We start from the raw sequence: 24,343 nt of genomic DNA, 5'->3' as shown, positions 1-24,343 counted from the left end.
CTAAAACACAGTGGCGTCTCGCGGGTGATCTAGGTTCAAAGTAATTAGTCGATCTTTGTTCCAGTTTGGGCAAAGTCATTTATTAAATCTTGGCTTGTCAAACTGAACAGATTGTAGGCTAGACAGAGAGCTACGCATCAACCGAAGGAAAATCACAAGCTTTACAAACAACGACTAAGCCATGGAAAATGAAATGATTCTGACGGCACGTAGGGACAATAATCACAATTAAAAATACAAATAAAGGTGAGAGGGAAGAAGGGGGATTAGATCAAAGGAGGGTAGAGGGATGCCATCTACTGAAGCATCATGCCTGGTGGTAGGGTTTGATCTTACGGGTGTCCGCTCAAAATTTCGAGCTGTTAAAAAAAAAATCACAGTTTTGGTAAGTCTGTCTCTCTTGGCCATACTCATGAGATGTCCCATCAGGGCTGAATTACGCGATTCCCAAAGTGCCATGGGGGAAATATCAGATGATGCATTACATGGAAATTACTCTATATGTTTGGTATCTTGTATTTTCGTCCTGATTTCTTTATTCTGATTTCTTTATTCCTGATTTCCTGATTTCTTTATTCCTTAAATTGTACGCTCCTCTGAGCAGGGCCATCTCTCCTCCTGTTTCCACCACTTCAAACTCTGCTCTCCAGCTACTTAGCCCTCCTCCTCGAGGACCCTTCCACCCCACGTCCACTCTCGCTCCCTCCTCCCCCCTGGGGGTCTCCCTGTCTTCCGCACCCTCCTTCTCGGGCCCCGTCATTTGCGGATCCTCCCTCCCCCTTCCCTGCCCTCTCTAGCTGTGCATTGAGCTTACTGAGTTGCTGTGCTTACTGTTTACTGTACTGTGCTGTCTCCCATTGTATTGTAATTTGTTTGTCTCTGTACGGCGCTGCGGACGCCTTGTGGCGCCTTATAAATAGAAATTAATAATAATAATAATAAAATTCCTTTATCCTCCACATGGCCTTTGAGAGGTCAGCTGAGGTAGGAGCAATTATTGAGCAGCCACAAAAACTGCAGACCCACAAAGCTTCCTCATAAATCGTTGGTAAGACCTCATCTTGAATATGCAGTACAGTTCATCACTCTATAAAAAAGATAATTTGAAACTAGAAAGGGTTCAGAGAACGGCGACAAAATTGATAAAGGGTATGGAGTCATTAAGTTATGAAGAAAGGTTAGCCAGTTTAGGCATGTTTACTTTAAATAAGAGGCGTGTAAGAGGAGATATGATTACTATGTACAAATACATTAAGGGTCAATACAGAGAACTTTCATGGGAACTTTTTACCCCAAGGACTATACACAGGACACGCGGTCACCCCACAAGGTTAGAGGAGAGGAAATTTCAAAACCAGCAAAGGAAGGGGTTCTTTACAGTAAGGGCAGTCAAGATATGGAATTCATTGCCAGGGAAGGTTGTGATGGCAGATTCAATAGATATGTTTAGGAAAGGGTTAGACAAATTTTTAGCGGAAAAGTGTATCCAGGGATACAACCGTTAATTAAATTGAAGGATAGTAGTAGATCTAGGGTAAAAATAGGACTGCAATATTGGGTTTGGGGGGGATTTGCACAATTGAAACAGATTACTCTGGATCAATTTCAAATATAAGTGAGGGATCAAAGGAGATCCAAAATAGGTTTAACTTGATTGTCTGGTGTCTTTTTTCAACCACATCAACTAAGTTACTATGTGTGCAAATGCACCTATTTTATTTGCCTATTTCTCTGAGGAACATGGCCACATCACCGTCCTGTGAACTGCCCATCAGAAAATCACTCTGTCTTTAGCTTCGATACGCCTGAAAATTTGTCTGATGGAAAGAGAGAAATGTTCTTCCAGCTACATGTTTATCAATATATATATATATATATATATATATATATATATATATATACATACATACATGTTTATGGTACATATAGATACATCTGAACATCCACATTTGCTTACATTCCCTGCTGCTGATGTAATAATGCCATTAGTAACAATAAAGATGGTCCAAAATACTTACGATACCGGAGAGGGAGTGGCTTCTTTTTACAGCTAGTTTTCTCAATATTTATTCATAACTTTACATCATAATTAGTTTACTTGGTTTGTACTATCAGGGATTCAATCACCTTACCTCTTCCCACTTTGGATGAGTGTTTCCTTTGGTCTTCTGGACCAATAGTTACTAAAAAATACTATTTTACTAAAAAATATTTATTTCATGTTGGGGGGTTTGTCTTTTAAATGTGCTGTTCCCTTTTGGAGAAAGTTTCTAGGAATCCTAGGCCCCAACACCCCTCTGTTATCTCTACTAAGTCAATGGTCCAGCTGCTCTGGAAAGAACACCCTCTGAAACGCGTCAGGGAAAGGTTCTATAATCAAGATTTCCAACACTGCTTCCCTTCTTTTCATCAGCTTGTTTCTTGCTGCCGACATCATCTTTTATCATTGTGGTTGCTGACACTGGTGGTTTCTGAGAAACTGAATACCCTGCTGCTGTTGACAGAATTATGGGTATACGAAGCACTCTATATCCAATATGCCTTTGGGAATGAAATGAATACTGAGATCTGCCACACTGTTTTCCAAGTAGTAAGCAGAACCTTCATAGGAATTATCTCCATAATGAGTGCATATAACTTCCTCCCCCTTGTTAATTATCAACACTATTCTCTGTCTAAATCAGTGACTGATCTATAAGAACCACAGTCTGTGCGGCAAGCTGCATACTATATACATGTATTCTTAAATACTATTAGGAACTGAAACTGACAATATACTGATCCATTTATTTCATCATACTAAAATTGTGAGTCTACATGGAACAGTTTTCTTTAAACTAAGGTTCTGAAATGTGGATATAGCTTTATACTTTATATTTATATATTTTAGTAGCTGTGTCTTTACTATCGCAATCCTCTGAATTGAGTTGATGTTAATCAATTTTTATCTGTATTGGCATATTTAAATGTTGTCTGAGATGACATATAAACAAAATAAATGAGAAGTCTTGTTTCACTATTTAGCATTTGGGAACGTGAGTTATAAAAGTTTTTTGGATATTGATTTCAATGGGTTTCTGAGATTAGGCTTCCTTTTTTTTACTTTACACTAAAGGGGTAGACACCCCCTCTCCATTGGGAGCAGCACCTATATCTCCTGTTTTTCCATCTATACATTTTTTTTGTTTTATTTTAAGGGGGTATTCAATTGTCCGTGGAGTACACCCTGAACGGTCACGGTGGCACACCGCAGCAATGTATCATTGTGGATTTCTCCTCGAACCTTATAGAGGTGTGAGAAGAAATGTGTGTTGCTGGGGTACAGTAGTACCGGAAATGTGCGCAGCCGAGATGATCTGCGGAACATTGCAGATAACTGAACCTGTCCTAGCTCTTCAAGCAGCAGTAGATGGCACCTTTTTCATTGGCTGTTTCCTGACCAATCAGATGCTGCATACACAACACACCAACAGTGAAATGAAACTTCAACAATGCTACACTGACATCTTTAAGCTAGTAGAGTGGCTGGATTGGCTCCTCAACATGTGGTGATAACATTGGGGACCCAGACAAAGACTTACCAATTGTTTAGTTATCCTTTAAATAAATCTGGTAAAAAAAATAATGATGCATTTATTTGTGAATACAACTTGCTAATGTCATATTGGATCTAAATATAACAGTATGCAACTGATGATCCAGGTTATAGGGTTTATCATGGATAAAATGTACATAGGTCCAATGTACCAACCAACAATTCCCATACTTATTTTATTTGAAGAACATTTTTGCAAACATATTCTCACTAAAACTATATATTCCAATACTTGAATGCTCAAAACCATTACAAAACAAAACACAGCAACAACAAAAATAAGAAAACAGAACCACACAGATGACAAGAAATTAAATTGCTTGAGGCACAGAAGAAAGAGTTTTTATTCTCTGTAAACCTTTGGGATGGGGGGGGGCTGAGCTGAATTCCCCGATGCAATACTTTTATACTTATACTTATATTAACAGTGACAGCAAACACTCCAGGCTCTTAGGATGCCAGCACTTATTTTAGGATTATTAGCTAGCAAAACATTTAAGATCTGCTTAGACAGCACTTGCTGGATATGAAAGAGAGGCATTTTGTTTGCAGCAGTTTTCCAGTATATTACAGATTTTCTCTGCATCTTGACATCTAAAAAAAAACACATACAGAAAGTTATTCTGGGGGGCATAGAGGTCACCTCTAACATTGTCGTAAGTTAGAATACAATTCTATGGCCTACAGTAGGTGTATAAACAGTATAAATTAAAGGTCTCTACTTCAAAGTGAAACGTTTTCAATACTTTACTCATAAATCCAGTTAGATGGCAAAACCATGTTGCACTGCCAGCAGGCCGGGGCATTTAAAACGTGCTGGTAGAATTAGAGATGGGAGGGGATGCAGTCTTAGCTAAACTCTAAGTAGCAGTGTTAAAATAAAGTTGCCCGGTATACATATTATTTCTGCGCTAGACGCAAAAGAAGACAGTATTTTCCTGCATGCAAAAAAAGTTCCATTTGCACTACTTGCATTGAAACATGATGCATTCAGGTGCAAAGCTGCACCCTTTATTTGGATTTGTTTCATACTCTGCATTAGGTCCATAGAATGCAGAACAGTGAGCTGGTTGTACACTCGTGACCACTAGGTGGTGCACGTTCACAGAATTTTTTTTGTGCTTTCTTTTTTAAACTCTTTGGGGGGTATTCAATTGTTAGCGAGACGGGTGAAAATCCCGCGCTCGAAAAAATATTACCGTTAATACGGTAATTTACTCGCTGGATTTCAGCTCGCAGCTGAGCTGCGAGCTGAAATCCAGCGAGTAAATTACCGTATTAACGGTAATATTTTTTCGAGCGCGGGATTTTCACCCGTCTCGCTAACAATTGAATACCCCCCTTTATTTTCGAATTTCAAATACAAATGTAGCAAAATGACAAAATCACCGCTTACAGCCACACCACCCTAAACAAGCCCTATCTCGCAAGACCTTGGAAACCATGCAGTGTTAGGCCTGATTAGTACTTGGATGAGAGACCACCTGGAAATACCAGGTGCTCTGGGCTTTTTTCTCTCCTACAATGGTGTTGGTAAAAAAGTAGAAGAGATGTAAGTCAGGACGCAAACACCACGTACAGCCACACCACCCTGAACAAGCCCAATCTAGTCTGTTCTTGGAAGCCTTGCAGGGGCAGGCCTAGTTAGTATTTGTATGGGAGACCACCTGGGAATACCAGGTGCTTTAGGCTTTTTCTCTCCTACAACGGTGTTGGCGAGACTTAGAATAGATGTAAGTCAGGATGCAACTACCGCCTACAGCTACACCACCCTGGACAAGCCCAATAAGCCTGATCTTGGAAGTAATGCAGGGTAGAGGCGGAAAAAATTTCAGGACACACAGAGTTGAATTTATCATCATTCCCCTCCAAACCCGCAATTTATTTATTTATTCTATTTTAGCAGTATTTGAGGAGGTACGATCCAGAGTTAATACTAAGGAATCTTTTCGCTAGCAGAGGAAGAGGAATTACAATACCGCTTTATATGACTGCAATATTAGTGGCAGTGAATATTTCAGGACACACGGAGCTGTGCCGAACTCTATCTATCTATGGTTGATACCTCTTTACATTCCAGATTATAGAACTTTACTGCACATTCAAGATTTTGGTTATAATAACCTCTTAATACTTCATATAGAGTTGATGATAGATTGAATATAGCGTTTGAGGCTTACAAGATATATGTTCAGCTCTAATATCCAGCCAAGATCTTTTTCTTTATTTCTATTCAATTGATATTATATTGTTACAATTCATATAGAGCTCATTTGGAAGTATTTTATTCAGTGTTTTATTTGGTTTTACAATTTACGGAATTATTTGTGAATAAATATATTTTCATACTACCGCAGTCTACTTACCTGGATTCTAATTGGTATATTACAGACTGTTGCATTTTATTCTTTGTACATATCTTTATTCTGGCTACCAGACCCTTTTCCAATTAGGTGTGGGAGTATACAAGCCTATCAAGCGTCAGAGGGTATTCTTTATTATTTACTTTTTTCTCTTGTAAATGCTTCCTACAATAGTGGTGGTGGAGGGGAGACGGAAGGAATTGGGCAAGGTCTGGGTACTGGTCATCACCTGATGGCAGCATTAGATTATTAGACTCAATGTCAACTCAGGACAGTGAAGATGAAGGAGCAAAAGGAAGCTTCGATGTGGCTCAGATGGACAGCCCAATAACAGATCTTTAGATCCTGAAAGAATCTAACCCCACATTTAGTAGGTTTCTTTGGAGGGTCTAGCTTGACGCCGGGAGACTTGTTAGCTCAGATTAAGCATTTCTGGATGAAAACAAGCTTTAATAAGGGGACCCTGTTGGGGAAGGTCTGAAAGTAATAAACTAGTTTGGGGAGGACAGTCATCTTTAAGGTGATAATCCTGCCTAGGCACAAAATGATTAGGTGTCGCCAAGAAAAGAGCTCAGAGTAAGGCTTAGTGAAGAGGCCCTCGCACCCCTGTACAGGAGCTGGTAAGAGTTGGTGATATAAACCCCAAGGTATTGTCACTGAGTTAGGGTCAGAGGACTGCCCGTACAGCCGCCTCACGTGATATTACCTCCCGAGAGGCGCGGAGTCTAACGGTGAGGGAGGTGTTCACCAGGGACTCCCGCAAGGGAGTTTGGAGCTAGCTGCACCAAGACCGCAGGTCGCAGCCCTCTTAGGGAGTGAAGAGCGAGTCTGTATTGGGAACCAAGATAATAACTAAAGATGCCACGGATGAGAAGTGGCTCAATGACTGAGAGACTAAGAGGCAGTTTCCCAGGCCAACGGTAGAGCCAACATACTAAGAGCAAGGAACAGCAGGAGAGTATGCAGGTTATACTGGAGACTGGTAGCGGTGATCTGCGGGTAGATGTGCTGGAGACTCAGAGAACAGGCAGCAATAATCTGCAGAGCATTACCACAGGATAGTGGAGTAGACACAGAGGCTGTGATAATCTGCGGGTAGATGTACTGCAGACTCAGAAAACAGGTAGCAATAATCTGCAGAGCGTTGCCACAGGATAGTGGAGTAGACACAGAGGCTGTGATGATCTGTGGATAGATGTGCTGGAGACTTCAGAGAACAGGAAGAAAACAGGAGCTAGGGAACAGGACATCTAAACAGGAGAGTAGACCTGAATATCTGGCAACTTGGTAGAGAAGCAGGTGCTTTAAATAGACTGAGCTGACAGGCAATTAGCCAATCACCCCACCCCCTCCTCCCTGACCTCCTCTGACTTCGCCTCCTTTTTCTCCTCTAAAATTGAGGCCCTCCGACTTGAAATCTCCTCCTCCATTCTCTCATCCACCCCCCCACTTTTCCGTCCTCCCCCCCTAGCCACCTTCCCCTCCACTCCTTCCGCCCCACCACGGGCGAGGAAGTCCACTCTCTCATTTCATCCTCCCCCCCTCTAACTGTCCCCTGGATCCCATCCCCTCCCACCTTCTTCTCTCCCTTTCACCCACCACCTGCTCCCACCTCGCTCACCTCTTTAATCTTTCCCTCTCCACCGGGATCTTCCCCTCCTCCTTCAAACATGCTCTCGTATCCCCATTCTAAAGAAACCTAGTCTTGACCCCACTTCTCCCTCTATCGCCCCATATCTCTTCTCCCCTTTGCCTCCAAAATTCTCGAGAGGCTCGTCTGCAGCCGTCTCTCCTCCTACCTTTCTGAGCACTCCCTCCTTGATCCTCTCCAGTCTGGTTTCCGCCCCCTTCACTCCACTGAAACTGCCCTGGCTAAAGTCACCAATGATCTCCTCTCTGCTAAAGCCAGGGGCCACTTCTCCCTTCTTATCCTCCTCGATCTCTCAGCAGCCTTCGACACCGTGGACCACCCCCTCCTCCTCCACACCCTCCAGTTCTTTGGCCTCTCCGGCCATGTCCTGTCCTGGTTCACCTCTTACCTTTCGGACCGTTCCTTCTCCGTCACCACCTCTGGGTCTCTCTCCCCCCCGTCCACCCTTCCAGTCGGGGTCCCCCAGGGCTCTGTTTTAGGACCCTTACTCTTCTCTCTATACACCTCTTCCCTGGGTGAACTCATCAGCTCCTACGGCCTCAATTACCACCTCTACGCTGATGACACTCAACTTTACCTCTCCTCTCCTGATCTCTCTCCCTCTCTCCTCTCTAGGCTGTCCACCTGCCTCTCTGCCATCTCCTCCTGGATGTCCTCTCGATTCCTCAAACTTAACCTCGCCAAAACTGAGCTCATAGTCTTTCCTCCCCCTCACACCTCGCCCCCTTCTGACCTCTCTATCACTGTCGACAACACCTCTATCTCCCCTGTCCCCCAACTTCGCTGCCTCGGTGTCATCCTCGACTCCTCTCTCTCCTTTGGCCCCCACATTCTCTCTCTTGCTAAATCCTGCCGCTTCCAGCTGCGCAACATCGCTCGCATCCGGCCCTTCCTCTCCCAAGATGCCACCAAATGTCTTATTCACTCTCTGATCATCTCCCGCTTGGACTACTGCAACCTCCTCCTTACTGGCCTCCCCCACTCTCATCTCGCTCCCCTTCGATCTGTACTTAACGCAGCCGCTAGGCTCATCTTCCTTTCTCACCGCTCCTCTTCTGTCTCCCCCCTCTACCAATCCCTTCACTGGCTCCCCTTCCCCTACAGAATCCTGTTCAAGCTCCTCACTCTTACATACAAGGCCCTCGCCAACTCCACTGCACCCTACATCTCCACCCTCCTCTCTATTCATGCTCCATCCCGCCCTCTCCGTTCTGCCAATGACCGTCGCCTCTCTTCCCCCCTGATCACCTCCTCCCACGCGCGTATCCAAGACTTGCTGCCCCCCTCCACTGGAACAAGCTCCCTCCCTCCATCAGAACTTCCTCTAATCTGTCCAGTTTCAAACGGGCTTTAAAAACCCACCTTTTTCTTAAAGCCTTCCAGTCTCCTACTTAACTTCCTACCTTTTTTTCTGCCTCTTCCTCCCCCCTTATCCTTATCCTCCGTTCCTCCATCTCTCCCCCGTGTCTCTCTGTCTGTCTACCCCACCCCTTAGATTGTACGCTCCTTTGAGCAGGGTATTCTCTCCTCCTGTCTTCACCACTGTTAACTCTGCTCTCCAGCTACTTAGCCCTCCTCCTTGAGGACCCTCTTTCCCGCGTCCCCTCTCGCTCCCTCCTCTTCCCTCTAGGGGTCTCCCTGTCATCCGTGCCTTCCCTCTTGGACTCCGTCATTGGCGGACCTTCCCATCTCCCCTCCTCCGCCCCTCTAGCAGTGCTTTGAGCTCACTGAGTTACTGTGATTATTGTTTACTGTACTGTGCTGTCTCACCTCGTATTGTAATCTCGTTTGTCCCTGTACGGCGCTACGGACACCTAGTGGCGCCCTATAAATAAAAATTAATAATAATAATAATAATAATCAAAAGAATGCAGGAAGTATTGAGCAGACCAGGTGTGTGCATGCTCATTTCAGACCAGAAACTGAATGCAGAAAGAGGGAAACAGGTGAGAACAGAGACCATAATTCAGGTTTAGCTGGTGCAATGTGTGACATATATCTTATTTTTCTTGTTTGCCACCGGAAATTAAATTGAGATGATGTTTTGGGCATTGAGATTGGGGATGTTAAGGAGCATAGCCTCCAATATAGTGATAATAATTATAGCCAGAGAGATTACCATAGGGATTCAGAATCTTAAACAAGCTCGGGAGAGGAGTTCTTGGCAGTTGGAGGGTGAGAAGGACATCAGCTGCGAATAGGTACAACTTAATTTCACGATTAGCCATCTGCATATTCAGTATGTCTGGGCAAAGCTCTGGTGGTTGCAGTAATGGCTATATGGTCAAGGTGAAAATTAAAGGGGAAAAGGGACAGCCTTTCGTATTCCATTTTTAATTTAGAGAAGTCAGAAGGAGAGCCATTGACCAAGATTCTTGCAGAGGGATGGGAATAAAGGACCTTGACGCCAGTGAGAAGTCTCCAGGAAATGCCAAAGCTTGCTAAGGTTTGTGCACTGAAGGTCCAGGAAATTGTATTGAAAGCCTTCTCAGCGTCTAAAGAGAGAATAATAGCTGGGATTTTCTTGGTGTTAAGGATATGAAACAAGTCAACTGACCTCCTCATGATATTTCTTGCCTGCCGACCCGGGACAAAGCCAACTTGGTCATAATGGACCAGGGATGTGAGAACTGAATTGAGCCAATTTGCCAAAGCTTTAGCATACAATTTTACATCAGTATTCAGAAGGGAGATGGGTAGTTTAAGCAGTTGTAAACATATTTGCCCTTCTTGTGAATCACTGTGATCTGAGTTTCCAAGGATTGTTTAGACCAAAACTTCCCATTGAGGATAGAGTTGAAAAGGATGTGCAGAGGGGGAAACAAAATATCAGCAAATTTTTTATAATCAGCAGCTGTAATGTAAATAACAGACAGGCCGCGGTCAGGAGTAGAAAAGACAGCAGCATCTTTTAAACAATCCAGGTCAAACACTGGTAACAGAACAGGTCAGGATACAATGCACACTAGGTCAGGCAGGAACTATCACAAGTATTGGTATGAAGACAGAAAGAGGTTTATAAAGGCAGCAGCACCAATCATAAACTACAGAATGATTAGCTGCATGGATGTGGTAAGTGATTGCACAACTGAGCTGCCAGACTGAAAGCTGAAAGAAGCTTGTAACCATTTACCTAGCAACCAACTGAATCAGTGAGCTGCAGGAATTATCCTAACTATGGTAGCCGCAGTAATTGCACAGATGACAGATCAGACAAAAAAAGAGAGATCCTTATTTTTTAACATACTTCTGAGAGGATAGATCTGTCTAGACTTGGGATAAGGACTGCATTAAAGTCACCACTGACGATCAATTCCCCATGTTTAACCTGAGCTAATAAGGAGCTAAGTTTTTTTAAACCAAAATGGGCCGTCTTGCTGAAGCGATCCACGACCACCCAGATGGTATTATGGCCAAAGACCCATGGAAGATCCAAAATGAAGTCCATAGAGAGGTGTGTCCATTGTTTAACTGGAGTAGACAAAGGAACTAATTGGCCCGAATGGCGACTTCAGGAGATTTACTTTTGCTACATTCTTGACAAGAAAGAACATAATTCCTAACATCGAAAGACAAAGTGGGCCACCAGACCCAACATGAAAGTGCTTCAATGGTCCTATGTATATCTGGGTGCCCTGTCAGTTTGTTGTCATGGAATACCATAAGTACAGCTTTCCTGAGATGAACAGGAATGAATAACTTGCCAGTAGGAATTAGGGAAGGAGCAATCTTCTGAAATTGGCGCAGCAAAACTCCAAGGTCTTGAGTCAAAGCAGCATGAATCAAAGAGGACAGAATGATGGGCTGAGGATCCGGAGGCGGAGCATGACTGGACATGAAGCTCCGAGAGAGAGCATCAGCCTTGAGGTTCTCAGAGTCTGGTCGAAAGCTGCCATCTTTCTTGGCAACAAAGAAATACCAGGCTCCTACCAGACACTTGGAAGGTCGAATGAAGCCCTTCTGCAGATTCTCCTCCACGTATTGCTCCATTGCCTGGGTCTCAGAATTGGACAAAGCATATAGACGTCCTTTAAGATTGATTGCATAATCATAATCACAATGAGGGGGCAAAAGAGTCAGCCTTTTTCTTTGAAAATGCATCAAGTAATCCTTGGTAAAGAGCAGGAAGGGAATCCAGACTAGGCCAAAAGACTCGAAGCGGTAAAGCATACTTGCCAACTCTCCCGGAATGTCCGGGAGACTCCCGAAATTCGGGTCAGTCTCACGGACTCCCGGGAGAACAGGCAAATCTCCTGCATCCCGCTACTGGCGTCTTAAAATGATGCGTTTGGCCGCGCCCCGCACCCTCCCAGTCACGCCCCTCTACCGGAAAGAAGTTGCCCAAAGTAGGCAAGTATGCGGTAAAGTCAAGCAGGTGGAAGAACAGTCAGGACTAAAGCGAATGATCTCTCCTTTCTTCCAATCGATATGGGGACTATGGCCTTGCAGCCAAGGATGCCCCAAATCAAAGGAGATAAGGCGTGCAGGAATCAACAAGGAATTATTTGAAGGCCTAGACGCACCTTTTCTCAAACACCTAGGCCTGATCTTTTCCTGGCTTGTTAGGGCAAGCACGAAGTAGGTGACCCTTGTTGCCACAATACATGCAAAGACCCAGGGAACGTCGTCTGGAACGTTCTTCTGAGGAGAGACGGTAGGCGCCTAACTGCATGGGTTCCGGAATGTCCAATAGTGTAATCTGGGAAGGTAGGTCAATGCTTTGTAGGCAATGAGACAGAAAAATCAATCAGCAAAGGCCACGTCAGGAGGCATTAATATGATAGAAGAAATTCTCCCCTCTATCTGGTCGATCCCTAAAGGGCTTTAGAACATAGGGGAAGACTATGTTAGAAGGATGCTGGAGATCCGACAAGCGGGGGGGGGGGGGGGACACTCCAAGAAAATAAGCAAATAGTTAAGAGTCTTGGGGGTAAATGTATCAATCTGCGCATTCTGCAAGTTGTTGATATTTAGCGATTTTGCAGGGCAGATTTAAAAACGACTTTACAGACAAGTTAAGTGGGTTATGGCAGGAGGAACCTTTGATTTCTCCTGCCATAAACCCTTCATGAATTGTGCGATGTCCGTTTTACGGAGCAAACGGCTCTTTTCTCCATTTTAATGTCTGATCACACTTTAATAAATTGATCCCTGAGTAACACTAATCTGTTACACTAATGTGTTAGATTGTGAAAAACAGTTGGTCTGACATTGCAGCGTGTGTTTCCCTAAAACGACCACAATTCCTGATAGTATTAAGGGTGATTCTAATTAGTTACACGGCAGATTCCCATAATAGGCCCATGCGTATGTTCATCCTCTCATCACACTAATAGCCCCCCGTTGGTCTGAGATGCTGAATGACCAGACCTTGTACAAATTATAAACAAATTAGGCACTGATCATGTCGGTGCGCCCATCTTAAGGTATGAGCTATTGTAGATACCAGCTTAGGCTGCAGACTCACCAGGTACACCTCTGCCTAAATTTTATAAAACAGCTACAGCAATGCATTCACTGTGGTGTAAAGTTGCATGATCTATGGGCCATTTTGCTGACATGGTCCATAGAAAGGTATCACAGGACTATTTCTCCCACTACCTAGTTATGCTGTGTACACCTTATAGCATACTTGCCAACATTTTTTTTTTTTCTTCCGGGAGATGCCGGCTGGGACGTGGGCGTGCAGGGGGCGGGGCTGCGAAATCGCGTCATTTTGGCCCCGCCCCCGTGACGGAATGACGCAAATCGCGTCATTTTACAGTGGGGGCGGGGCTAAACGCCGCGATTCCGGGTGAATCGCGGCGTTTAATCTAAATTTTTCCCCCTTCCTATCAGGGAGATTGCCACACTCGTCCGGGAGACTCTCGCAAAATGCGGGAGTCTCCCGGACAATGCGGGAGAGTTGGCAAGTATGCCTTATAGTGTTCAGGAAACACGATTCCTACTTGCTGTATTGTTCTGGGCCACTGCATGTATTTCTCCATAGGGAACTCTAATCCCCAGGGCCGCCATCAAGGGGGTACGGCCAGTACTGCTGTGAGGGGCCCGGACAGACTTGGGTGCCCGTATAGACTAGGGGGCCCGGACAGACCTCTCCGTCTGTCCGGACTCCCTGGACTGTCCGGGCCCCGCAGTCACTACCGTGCCTCCCATTTTTTACCTACCTTCTCCGCGATGCTGCAGCTCTGCCTCCCAGACTCTGATAGGCTGGGAGCGCGGCCGACGCGGTGCTGTCATCACCGCACGCCGCACTCCCAGTGTATCAGTGATAGAGGGAGGCAGAGCTGCAGCATCGCGGAGAAGGTAAGTTAAGGAGCTACTATTTTTTTTGAGGGGGGGGGGGGGAGAGCCCAGGGGACCATAATTGTGGAGGGAGGGGGACCTGATCTGTGGAGGGAGGGAGGGGGGAAGATGGGGACCTGACCTGAGGAGGGAGGGGGGGGAAGAGGGGGACCTTAATTGTGGAGGGGGGGTAGAGGGAGAAGGGGACCTTAAATGTGATTGGGGAGAGAGGGAAACATTAACTGTGATTGGGGGGGAGAGGGGACCTTAACTGTGTGGGGGTGGGGACTGGGGGACCTTAACTTTGGGGGGTAGGGGGTCATTAACTGTGGGGGTGGAGAGGGGGACATTAACTGTGAGTGGGGGGGAATGTACTGTAATGAGGGATAGGGGGCGCATGTATGGCGCAGATGGAGGGGTGCACATGTATGGGGAGGGGGGCCCCGGCAGATTAATTAGTACTGGGCCCCACAGTTTCTGATGGCAGCCCTGCTAATCCCTATTCCAAATGATGTGACTGAACCAACCATGTGCACATGAAGCGATCTGTTATTAAAAATATGTATTGCAGCAAGTTCTGCAAACACCACTGGGAGCTGCAGGCTGCATTATACTTCTGTAATGCTGCACAGTAGAAGTATTACCTTTAATCTCCATGTCTAGTTTCTCTCTTGTGCAAAACTAATACAATTCAAATCATAAAGTAAATGTAATAAATATTACCTAGCATATTGCAAATACCCAGACAACCTGCATCTCTGCAGATGCTGGTGAACCACTGATCCCAGCATGCCCTACATGACGCTCCACTGCAGCTGGAGTTAACACAAATATTGCCTAAATAATCAGTCTCCTAGGATTGACTTGCAATACCAGAAAACTACAAGCCCCATAATGCACCGCGCCGGGCCGGAAGTGAGGCAGGGGGGAAGCAGGGAGCAGTAAATGAACAGGGGGATTTGACACAGTGTAACTGTCAGAGAAGAGATGAAGGGCAGAGTGATTTATAGACACATCTCCCAGATGCTGCTGACCACCCCACACTGTGCCAGGCTGGCAGCCTGCAGGAGAGGTAAGGGGCATGGTGGGGTCGTCTGGGAAAAGTTCAAAAAGTTTACAAGAGTAAAAATATATAATAATAATAATATACTTACCCAGTCTGGCTGTGTGTTTCATTCCCTGGTGTTTAGACAGGGTCCTAGATAGACCTGCCAGCTGCCCCCTGTGCAAATGGTCCCCCTGCTGTATAAATAATGTCTGGCTACTAGATGTATGGGAACACCCATCTTGTATGGTTGTAAATAGATATCCCCAGCCATGACAGCCATATCTTCATTAACTCAATAATAAATGAAAAATCTTTCACTTTGTAGAAGTCAGTGGAATGTGCATCACTCTGCAGCAATACATACAGAAGTGAAACACCAGTGATTTTGTGATAGTGTAGGGTTGTGATCCCGGGGGTCTTGTGTTGTGGTTACGGCCTCCCATCAGTTCTGGTAACATTTTGATATAACATTGTAATGTCAGTAAAAACAAATAAAAATACAAGTAAACTTTAATAAAATGATCGCTGGAAAAAGAGAATCGGCAAGCCTGATGGCAGGCTACTGTTGTTTGACATTGCTATTTCTCAGCAGAAACACCCATAGAGGTTTAACTTATCAGCAGACAACTCCATATAGATGTAAGATTGGTATCTACAGGGACTTGGACCCTTCATCTCTCCATTCATCTCTCAGGACTGAGGGTTGGGTGGAATTAGGAAACTGTAGGGATCCTGGGAGATGGTGTAGGGGAATACAAAGTGAGAACAGTGTATTGTCCCAAGTAGTTAAACTGTTTTATTTAAGAGGCTCCTAATATGCTGGGCCAAGTCTTATTGGCAAAGAGAGAGCCAATCAAAACAGCTCCTTTTCAATTTACCGCTCCTGACTGGTGATGTTAGGGGAGGGGTTGGTGCTGAGCGTATAGTGTTTTATAGAAGGGGACTTGTGTCACATGGCAGTAACTGAATATTAATGAACTGTAGGTACTTCACCTGGTATTTTGGCAGAGTAACCACATTTCTGGGAAGAGAAGTGGGATCCCGGTGCCTCGTTATCACAGAAGGGAGTATGGAAGGTGTCAGGTTATACATCCTTGCACTGTGTTAACAACTAAGCATGGGAGCACAATATATGGCATAGCATGCTATAAAGCTGGGTACACACTATAGAAAATTACTGCAGTTGCGATTTCTGTAACGATTTCACTAACGACTTTAAAGTCCCGATGAGCATGCAGATTCCTGTGTACACACCTACACGATTTACCTTCATATCTATGATCTTCATCATTCATAACCATCTGCTGAAAAGATGGTGACTCTGCACACTCTATAGAGATCTGCCTACACTGCTGGTGGTGAGTGCGTACACACTTCCACATTTGCCCGACATCGTTGATCGTGATGTTTAGGAAGTTTATAAAACCAAATCAACAGATGCAATGTGTTTTGGTACAATAAAGCACGATCGTGGGAGAGTACACACTAGCTGACCAAACGGTCGTTTATCTTGTGATCTGCGCGATAATTGCAGTGATTTTCTGCAGTGTGTACCCAACTTTATATGCACTAACAGGTGTTGTGTCGCAATGATTTTTGTAGCATCGTGTTGATTACATGTTGACCCTCTTATGTCTATTTCTTTGCATGTAAGTTATGGTTGTACTAAAAAGTCCATATTTGTGTGTATACTTTTGCAGTAAAATAATATATATTCAGTGTCCCTGCATTTATTAATTTGCTATGCATTTTGTGCTATAAATTATTTCCATATTGCAAAAAGCAACAAAAATTAGTACAAATGTGTATTACTAACTCTGCTGTATAAATGTCACTATCTTCTGATAAGTATTTTAAGGATAAAAAGTCCAGATAGTTTTATATCACATGTCATCAAAACCAATGCTCTTCCCCTTTCAATAATCACACGTCCATACAGAACAGCCAGGGAAAATCAAACAAGTTAACGTGAAACCCTTTTCTGCCTCCTTAGATTTACATGTCCATGCAGCCATATATAGAACCAGACAAGATAGTTATCCTATAAGGTTGTACTGAGGATGACGTAGACGGTTCTGTAAGAACAACTAAAGGTTGTTCCCGGCAGTGTTTTGATAAAAACAGAAATGAGTAAGGTGTATTTTAGTTTTCCATTGCTAATTTTATTTGCTTTGTCTAGAAAATCCCCATTTAAGAAGAATTCCACTTAATTATGTTTGTTTATTTTTTTAATAAAACAGCCCCATGGATCTGGTGTCTGGGGGTCTGCAGTTTCCACTGTATTCACCGTGGCTGGTTACTATTCAGTTATCCAGGGTTAGACATCCTGGAGAATGTTGAACAGATACGGAAGTCACTGCAAGTGTATAAAGAACTGACTCTACTCTGGCAATCATTACTGCTGTGTATCAAATATTACTAGTGTGTAGATCCTTGGAGAACTTACCTGTAATAAAGAAATTTGAGTGGAGTTGTTTAATTAAGAGACAGCACATTGATTAATTACCACAGTGTTATAAGGCTCTATCACTAGTGTAACATTACAATTCCATTCTCAATGAGACAAGCAATTTCTAAGCCAGGGCACCGCAACGTTGAGTTATGGGCATTCCCAGGGGATGCCGGATATATTAAAAGGATTATTCAACCTGTTTATTTTATCTCAACATAAATTTCACCACATTTAGTAAAGAGGCATTTAGTGAATTTGTAACTTTTTAGATATAAGGGGGTACTTGGTTTTAGAAACCCTCTACTTTTTTTTTTTTAATGGTTTTAGGCCTATTACAAACTTCCAAAGTATAATCAGTATATTATTGGTGAGAACATTGGTGGACATTTATAAATGGGATTTAAATAATCACCAATCACAAACAAGTTGGTTATATTATTATTATCATTATTCTATAATAATAAATCCACAACATATTACGCAGCATAATACAAATATTACAAATGACTTAAACCTAAAGAAACTTTGGGGTATATTTACTAAACTACGGGTTTGGAAAAATGGAGATGTTGCCAGTAGCATCCAATCAGCTTCTAGCTGTCATTTTGTAGAATGTACTAAATAAATGATAACTAGAATCTGATTGGTTGCTATAGGCATCATCTTCACTTTTTCAAACCTGCAGTTTAGCAAATATACCCCTTTATGTCCTATAGAGACGCCGTTTGACATCACAATCTTCCTGCATCAGTGTGACAGGAACCACATATTGCTGCTCTATGTTGCTGGGGGGCCCTGCTCCTTCCACTATCTGATTCTGAGTGTGTTACTTCCTCTATTCCCCTCCTCACATCAGATCACTGATGCAGTATACACATGGAGATTCGATTATAAGCAGCCGTATTGATCCAATTAGCACACACGCACGTTTGATCCGATTGGCATACATACACATCCAATACTGTAAGCTGATCATCGGTCATATCTATACATGTGTACACAATTACTGGCTACTGCCTTTCAGAAGAGCAGTGCGCTCATTTCCTGAAATATTCTGTGCTGATGTGATTATTCTTGAGACGCACAACAGGGAACAGGAAGGAGATGGGGAACCTACCCAGGTACACCTTAAAAATGATGGTATTTCATACTGGCCCTGGACAACCTGTGACTCTTTAGGGGTTGTGAATCTACAATTCACAACTCTGCTCTTCCAGCTATCAGCTTTCAAAGCATGCTGGGCAACGCAGTTTCACCATACCTGGAGAGCCACAGGTTGTCCAGGCCTGTTCTAAATGTTTAAATGTGTACATCAAGCTTCTGGTATTAACCCAACATATAACGCATAAGATGTGATGAAGGTATTTTCTCCTGTACATGTTCTGTGAAGCGGTAATCCATGTGAACATTTCCTTATTCTGCTACTCTGCATGTGCCATTCTTTCTCACAGAATGTACTAGGCAGACATGCACTTGATTTGGGAAATTCTGCTGTTCATTACCCTTCTATAGATGGCACTAGAAATCAGAAGTCGCAGTCTCTGTGTTTTGTAGATGATGATAAAGAGACAGATCATTTTGTTCTTCTGCGTTGTGATGATGATGTGCTCTTGTTATTGCAGGACTGTTTACCTCCAGCAACGTTTTGTCCAGTTATGATGTCAGAAGGGTCGAAATAACCTCATCAGAACAGAGAAAGTTAACTTTCGATACTCACGCTTTAGTAAGAGACCTGGAGACTCATGGTGAGTAATTTATAATCATTCTTCACTGCTTTACCATCAAATCTCGGGTAGAATCCCTCTGATGAGGGTACATACAGTATATATTTTTTCATGGTGTTGACATCTACAATCATTTAAACCTTAATGTCACTGTAGGCGTTGTAGGCAGAGATGTGAAATGATTATTTACGTCTCTTCGGCCAACTATACATCCAGAACCATTGATTCAATATTATAGATACAGTCGGATGTGGAGTTGTGCATCTTTACAAGTCCGACACTATAAAAGTCATTAGTCTCTGAAATTGATGAGATCTAATAAGAACCAAATAGTTATCTCTAAGTTGTGTATATGCAGCACCCTGGAGGGTACTCCTATATTTCAGAGTATTATTATTATGGGCTGTGCAGTCCCAGAGAAACTTAGGGAGGAATTCAATTGTCTGTGATGGGCCATGGGGTGCCTCTGGATGGGTCGTAAAGGCACTGCGGGGCCATGTATCGTCACTGATTTTTCTTTGTACCCCATAAAGGAAAAATCAGAGATGTTCGGGTACCATAGTACCTGATAACGAGTCACACCAATACAGTGCCAGAGCAATAGGGACCAAGTCAGATGTCCTCCTGCTTTTTGCAGGTCCTCAAAGTATTCCTCTATTTGGGGAAAATGGCTCAAGAGCTGACCCACACTTCTGACACACTATGGCCAACTGCTAGCGGGAGTAATCCCGCATAGTCTTCAGCCAGCGGCCGGCGCAACTTCTCGCTGTGCATCCAGATGACTGGATGCTCTTGTAACCCCAGCTGATTGTAGCGCTTTTAGGGAACGTGTTCAGGAATTTAGCAGTACCTAAAGAATTCACCCGGTGACATTTAAAAATATATAAAACACTACACTGTGAAATATATATACTCAATATATGGTACTGAATTCATTACTGGGGAACAGGGGATGCCAGGCAGGATAAACCTATATTTCCAACATACCCACCACACTGCACTTTCCACAAGACTCCTGAACTGTTATGAACCCACAACATAGAGAGTTACAACACAAGTGTAGACTGCAATTTAATTTGTGTTGAGCACTCAAGGAACAATATTTAAAGCATAAAAATTATTGGACTATATTGGTGTTACTCCTTAAAATGTTAGAGACTCTCTAAACGTAATTAAACTGAAATATAAAATTAAACACAACTGATTGATATGCATTTCAGTATGTGAATTGTTGACCCTCTAGGGGTAAGTGTATCAAGCTGCGCGTTTCTGTTGCCTATAGAAACCAATCAGATTCTAATTAACATTTATTTATAACATTCTACAAAATGACAGCTAGATTATGATTGGTTGCTATAGGCAACATCTCCACTTTTCAAACTTACCGGAAACTCGCAGCTTTATAAATTTACTCCCTAGAATTTGTGGCCCTATCCCTAGCAGTGATGTAACGACTTCAAATAGTGTTCAAAGGGGCCACATAGAAGAAGGAGGCGGAGCATAGTGCACTATACTCCGCCTCCTATCTCCTCCTCTAGGTATGCTGCATGACCTCCATGCACCATAATAAGGATATTAGTAGTTTATAATAATGTGAAGTAACTGAAGGAGGGGGTAATATCGCTATGTCACTATTACTTGGCGATCGTGTAATATGTGATATTTAATCTCCATCATTTAAATATTATTTTTGTAATGAACACCTGATTAATGACACCTTTTACCCATAGAATTTGCAGTAGTTTATACCTATGTTTGCATTGCATTGTGTATTATACAGTAGTAAGCCTCATATTGCTGCAACATATGAAAATATTTTTTTGTTTCCATCTATTTCTTCAGACTAATGTAGTGCTTCCACCTTGTGTTTCCTCTGGTGGATCTGTTCTTACTGGTAACACTTAACGCTGATATAATGTCGTCCGCTGGAGACTCTGTCCATGATACTCTGTCTCCCGGATCCCACTGTTCCCGCAGGAACATCTAGCCTATTCCTGACACTACTAATATTGTACTGGATATGTCATTTCCCTGCGTAGTTGCCACGGATGATGGCGCTTCGCAGCGCCTGCTATAATAAACATGCCCGCGATGACGTCACTAAGCGTCTTACCTTAAAACTTTACACTACGTACTGTTAACGTTTTCCTTCTGAGAATCTACTCTCTATAAGCAAAGCATAAACACAGAACATGTACTTTCAGACATTTTTACGGTACAATTTGTGTCCCGTCCCCTTAGCTCCACGGGTATAAGTTATGTTTGTCACTTACCCCATTCATACTGCAGCAAAATCCCGGGTTTTTGCCGGGGCGAGCTCAAACGACACGGGTCTTGGTGCAGTATGAATGGTACAAGTCAAAAATCCCAGGTCTAAAAACCCGGGTCTTCAACCCGGGATTTATCGAGGGGTAATTCCCAGGTCGGACCCGGGTTGCCTGCACTATGAATGGTGCAACCCGGGTTTTTCAACCCGGGTTGCACAGAAAACAAGCTGATTGGCTGTCTGCCTGTCTCTGGATGATTTGGAATTAGGCATTTCTCATTCATTTTATGCTTGCCAAAAAGAGGCCATTAATTTTCCATCTAGAAGTCTACTCTTTTAGGGTAATCATTGAAATATGCAATACATAGCTTTAAAAGCTCCTACAACCTTCCCTTAAATATATGTTTCCCAGTCTCTTTATGCCTTTCAGAAAGCCCTCCTAGACTAGTACGAATAAATATATAAGCCAATTGGAGGTATCCTTTATTCATTATTGTATTATTATATTGTGTATCACCATTTTTCAGCCAATGAAAACTGCTCTGGTGATGACTCCCACAAATTGCCAGGGCACAGACTTGTGCAGTATGAATGGGGTCAACCCGGGAAATTCCTGGGTCCGAGGTGCAGTATGAATGGTGTTTCTGAGCTGGGACGCTCCGAGCCCCGGCAAAAACCCGGCTTGAAAAACCCGGGATATTGCCGGGGCGGCAGTAGGAAAGCGGTATAAATCTGCTTAAAGGGTATGAGATTGCAACATTCATAAATTTATCTATAAACGTGGGGGTCTCCTGTCATAATGTCACTCACCCCTAGCCCACAAAAATATCCCCCCCTCCCAGCAGAAATCCACTCCTTTATTGAATGCACTAAGGCCCCTCCCAAACCCCTTGAGCAGATAAAAGCATTTTTTGCTGATGCACTACAGGTCCCAGCAGTAAGACATGTCTGATCTGTGTGTGTATGCTAGCACTGATAGAGGAGAGAATAGAAATTAATTTTGAATGTAGTTTCTCTTTATGCCTTAGTTTATATGAAACGATTGCTGTGTATATGACTTGAGTGTTCTAGCTTTGGACTCTGTATAAGGGTATGGAAACAACAAGCACAAAGTTCAACTGCAGTAAAAATTACAGCTAATAAAACTTTAATAATTGGTTATTAATTTATAGACTGCAAAATTGCCGCTACGAATATATAGAATCTTCTATGAAAAATACGTTGGTAAAAAAATAAAAATATATAATTACAATGGACAATATATTATAGCTAGGACATTATTACTTGGGGATTGGGTTAGAGGTGATATTTAATGTCTGTCTTTAAAATAGGGTAATCTGTGTGTTAAGTCAAATGAACACTAAGAAGTGACCCCATGGGGAAAAATTTCCATTCAATGTTCAGACAGGAGTCTCTGTAGCAGATGAAACGTTAAAGGGCCACCAAAACTAATACACTCGTTACCATACATAATAGAGCTACAAATATAATTTACAAATCTATATGTAAATGTTTTAGGAATTTGTCACCACTGAAGATACTCGAGATGACGGTCAGATCACGGGGGGTGGGGGGTGGGTCATATTTTCCTGCGCACACCAAACTTCTTGTCAGTAAGTCCATTGAAGGACACTGCTGGCAGACTATAGCCTAAATACACACGGGGGCTAATCTAGGCACAAATAGCTTGTGTTACTATTACCCTTGATTTATACAGTACTAACCTATTACGCAGCGCTGTACATTGAGGTGATCATGAAACAAACAAATTACCTTCAATGACGTGAAACAGGAGGTAGAGATGGCTCTGCCCAAGTGAGCTTACAATCTAAGAGGTCTGGGGAACACTTGATACATAAGGTAGCGGAATAACAGTTGTAGCTGGTAGGGAAAGTGTGCATAGCTGATGTAAGGCAGAAGCGTTATCAGCCACCAATACTATACGCTTGTAATGGGAAGAAACAGTGTAAGGCAGCGACATGAGATTGTCAGGCGGTAGTTGCTGCTACCAAGGAGGCCGCGGATATCACCAAAAGAGGAGCGTGGCAGTCCATCATTGGTCCATTCATCAGGGCGTTCAGAGACGGCGGTTATATGGTTTGGGTCTCTGCCGATTCAACTCTCAGGAATCTTTGTGCTTGGTGAAAGAGTTAGGGAGCAGAATACCATCGTCCCCCAAATCCAAGACCAGGGAGTATGATGAATCACGTGGATGATCGTTATGGAGCCGCACTTTTCTGACTAGTAAACTCCTACACAAATCATATTTTGAATTGAATGCTCCATCACTTATCTAACCATAGGCGGTCCTTTGTAGGTGACAGCGGGTGCGTAGGCTGCCCGGAGATATCAAAATGATGTCTAGTGAGATTGGTACAGCTGATCGTCTGTCAACATATAATGAGGCTCAGTGTGTCCAGCTAAAAAACAGAGAAGCCAACAACAATGACTGTTGAGGTCAATGGGTCCAGCAGTTGGACAGAGAGGATGGTCTAGAAGGTCCTGGTCTTGGTGTGGCAACACTCGTCGGCATTACTTTGTGATTTCCCAGTGTTTTAACTCTGATATGAGTGAGAAGAAGATTAGGAGGTAGAGCACCGAGCTGATCTATAGTGCAGCCAACATGAATTCTGTTATTACTATCTCTTTTATATGAGGCAACTTGTATTTTAAGCTTAGTGATGCATTAAGAGGTTTTATCTTCCTATACGCCAGCTCATGTCTTGTACGGCCTTTTCAAAGAACCTCTGTCTTGTAATCTGGTGCCTGTGACACATTGATCGGAGTAGATCAGTGCGCCGGATTCGGTTGCTGCTGTGGCGGGTTTATCGATTTGCCATTGTTTCTTCTCAGATATTTGGGACAAGGTCAGGAGAAGGACACGCGATTGGCTTCTATCAGACGTATCCTTTTGCCCTGACAAAGTGCCTGTCACAGTATATTGTTACCATAATGCAAT

The 24,343-nt window shown here is 43.3% G+C and overlaps 1 protein-coding gene and 1 long non-coding RNA gene across 4 annotated transcripts in view; one reads left to right on the top strand and one right to left on the bottom strand.

The window, feature by feature from the left end:
• Positions 1–3,921: 3,921 nt before the first annotated feature.
• On the bottom strand, positions 3,922–15,112 carry LOC142140772 (uncharacterized). Of its 2 annotated transcripts, none has more exons than XR_012688564.1 (2): positions 15,049–15,112; positions 3,922–4,189 (listed from the first exon to the last, which is right to left on the bottom strand). It is a non-coding gene; the product is annotated as an uncharacterized LOC142140772 (long non-coding RNA). The 2 variants fall into 2 exon arrangements; XR_012688563.1 differs by lacking the exon at positions 15,049–15,112 and adding an exon at positions 14,618–14,729.
• The window catches only part of CCDC90B (coiled-coil domain containing 90B), a 43,369-nt gene continuing 33,828 nt past the window's right edge, over positions 14,803–24,343 (top strand). For both annotated transcript variants that reach the window (XM_075198639.1, XM_075198638.1), the window contains exons 1-2: positions 14,803–14,966; positions 19,017–19,139. In XM_075198639.1, coding sequence (XP_075054740.1) covers positions 14,882–14,966; positions 19,017–19,139 — 208 coding nt within the window. In that variant the 5' untranslated portion in view covers positions 14,803–14,881. The remainder of the gene's footprint in view (positions 14,967–19,016; positions 19,140–24,343) is intronic.

This window comes from Mixophyes fleayi, chromosome 2, assembly GCF_038048845.1.
Source record: "Mixophyes fleayi isolate aMixFle1 chromosome 2, aMixFle1.hap1, whole genome shotgun sequence".
NCBI lineage: Eukaryota > Metazoa > Chordata > Amphibia > Anura > Limnodynastidae > Mixophyes > Mixophyes fleayi.
Note: the sequence above shows the minus strand (reverse complement) of the source record. Positions and strands in the feature narration are given on the sequence as shown.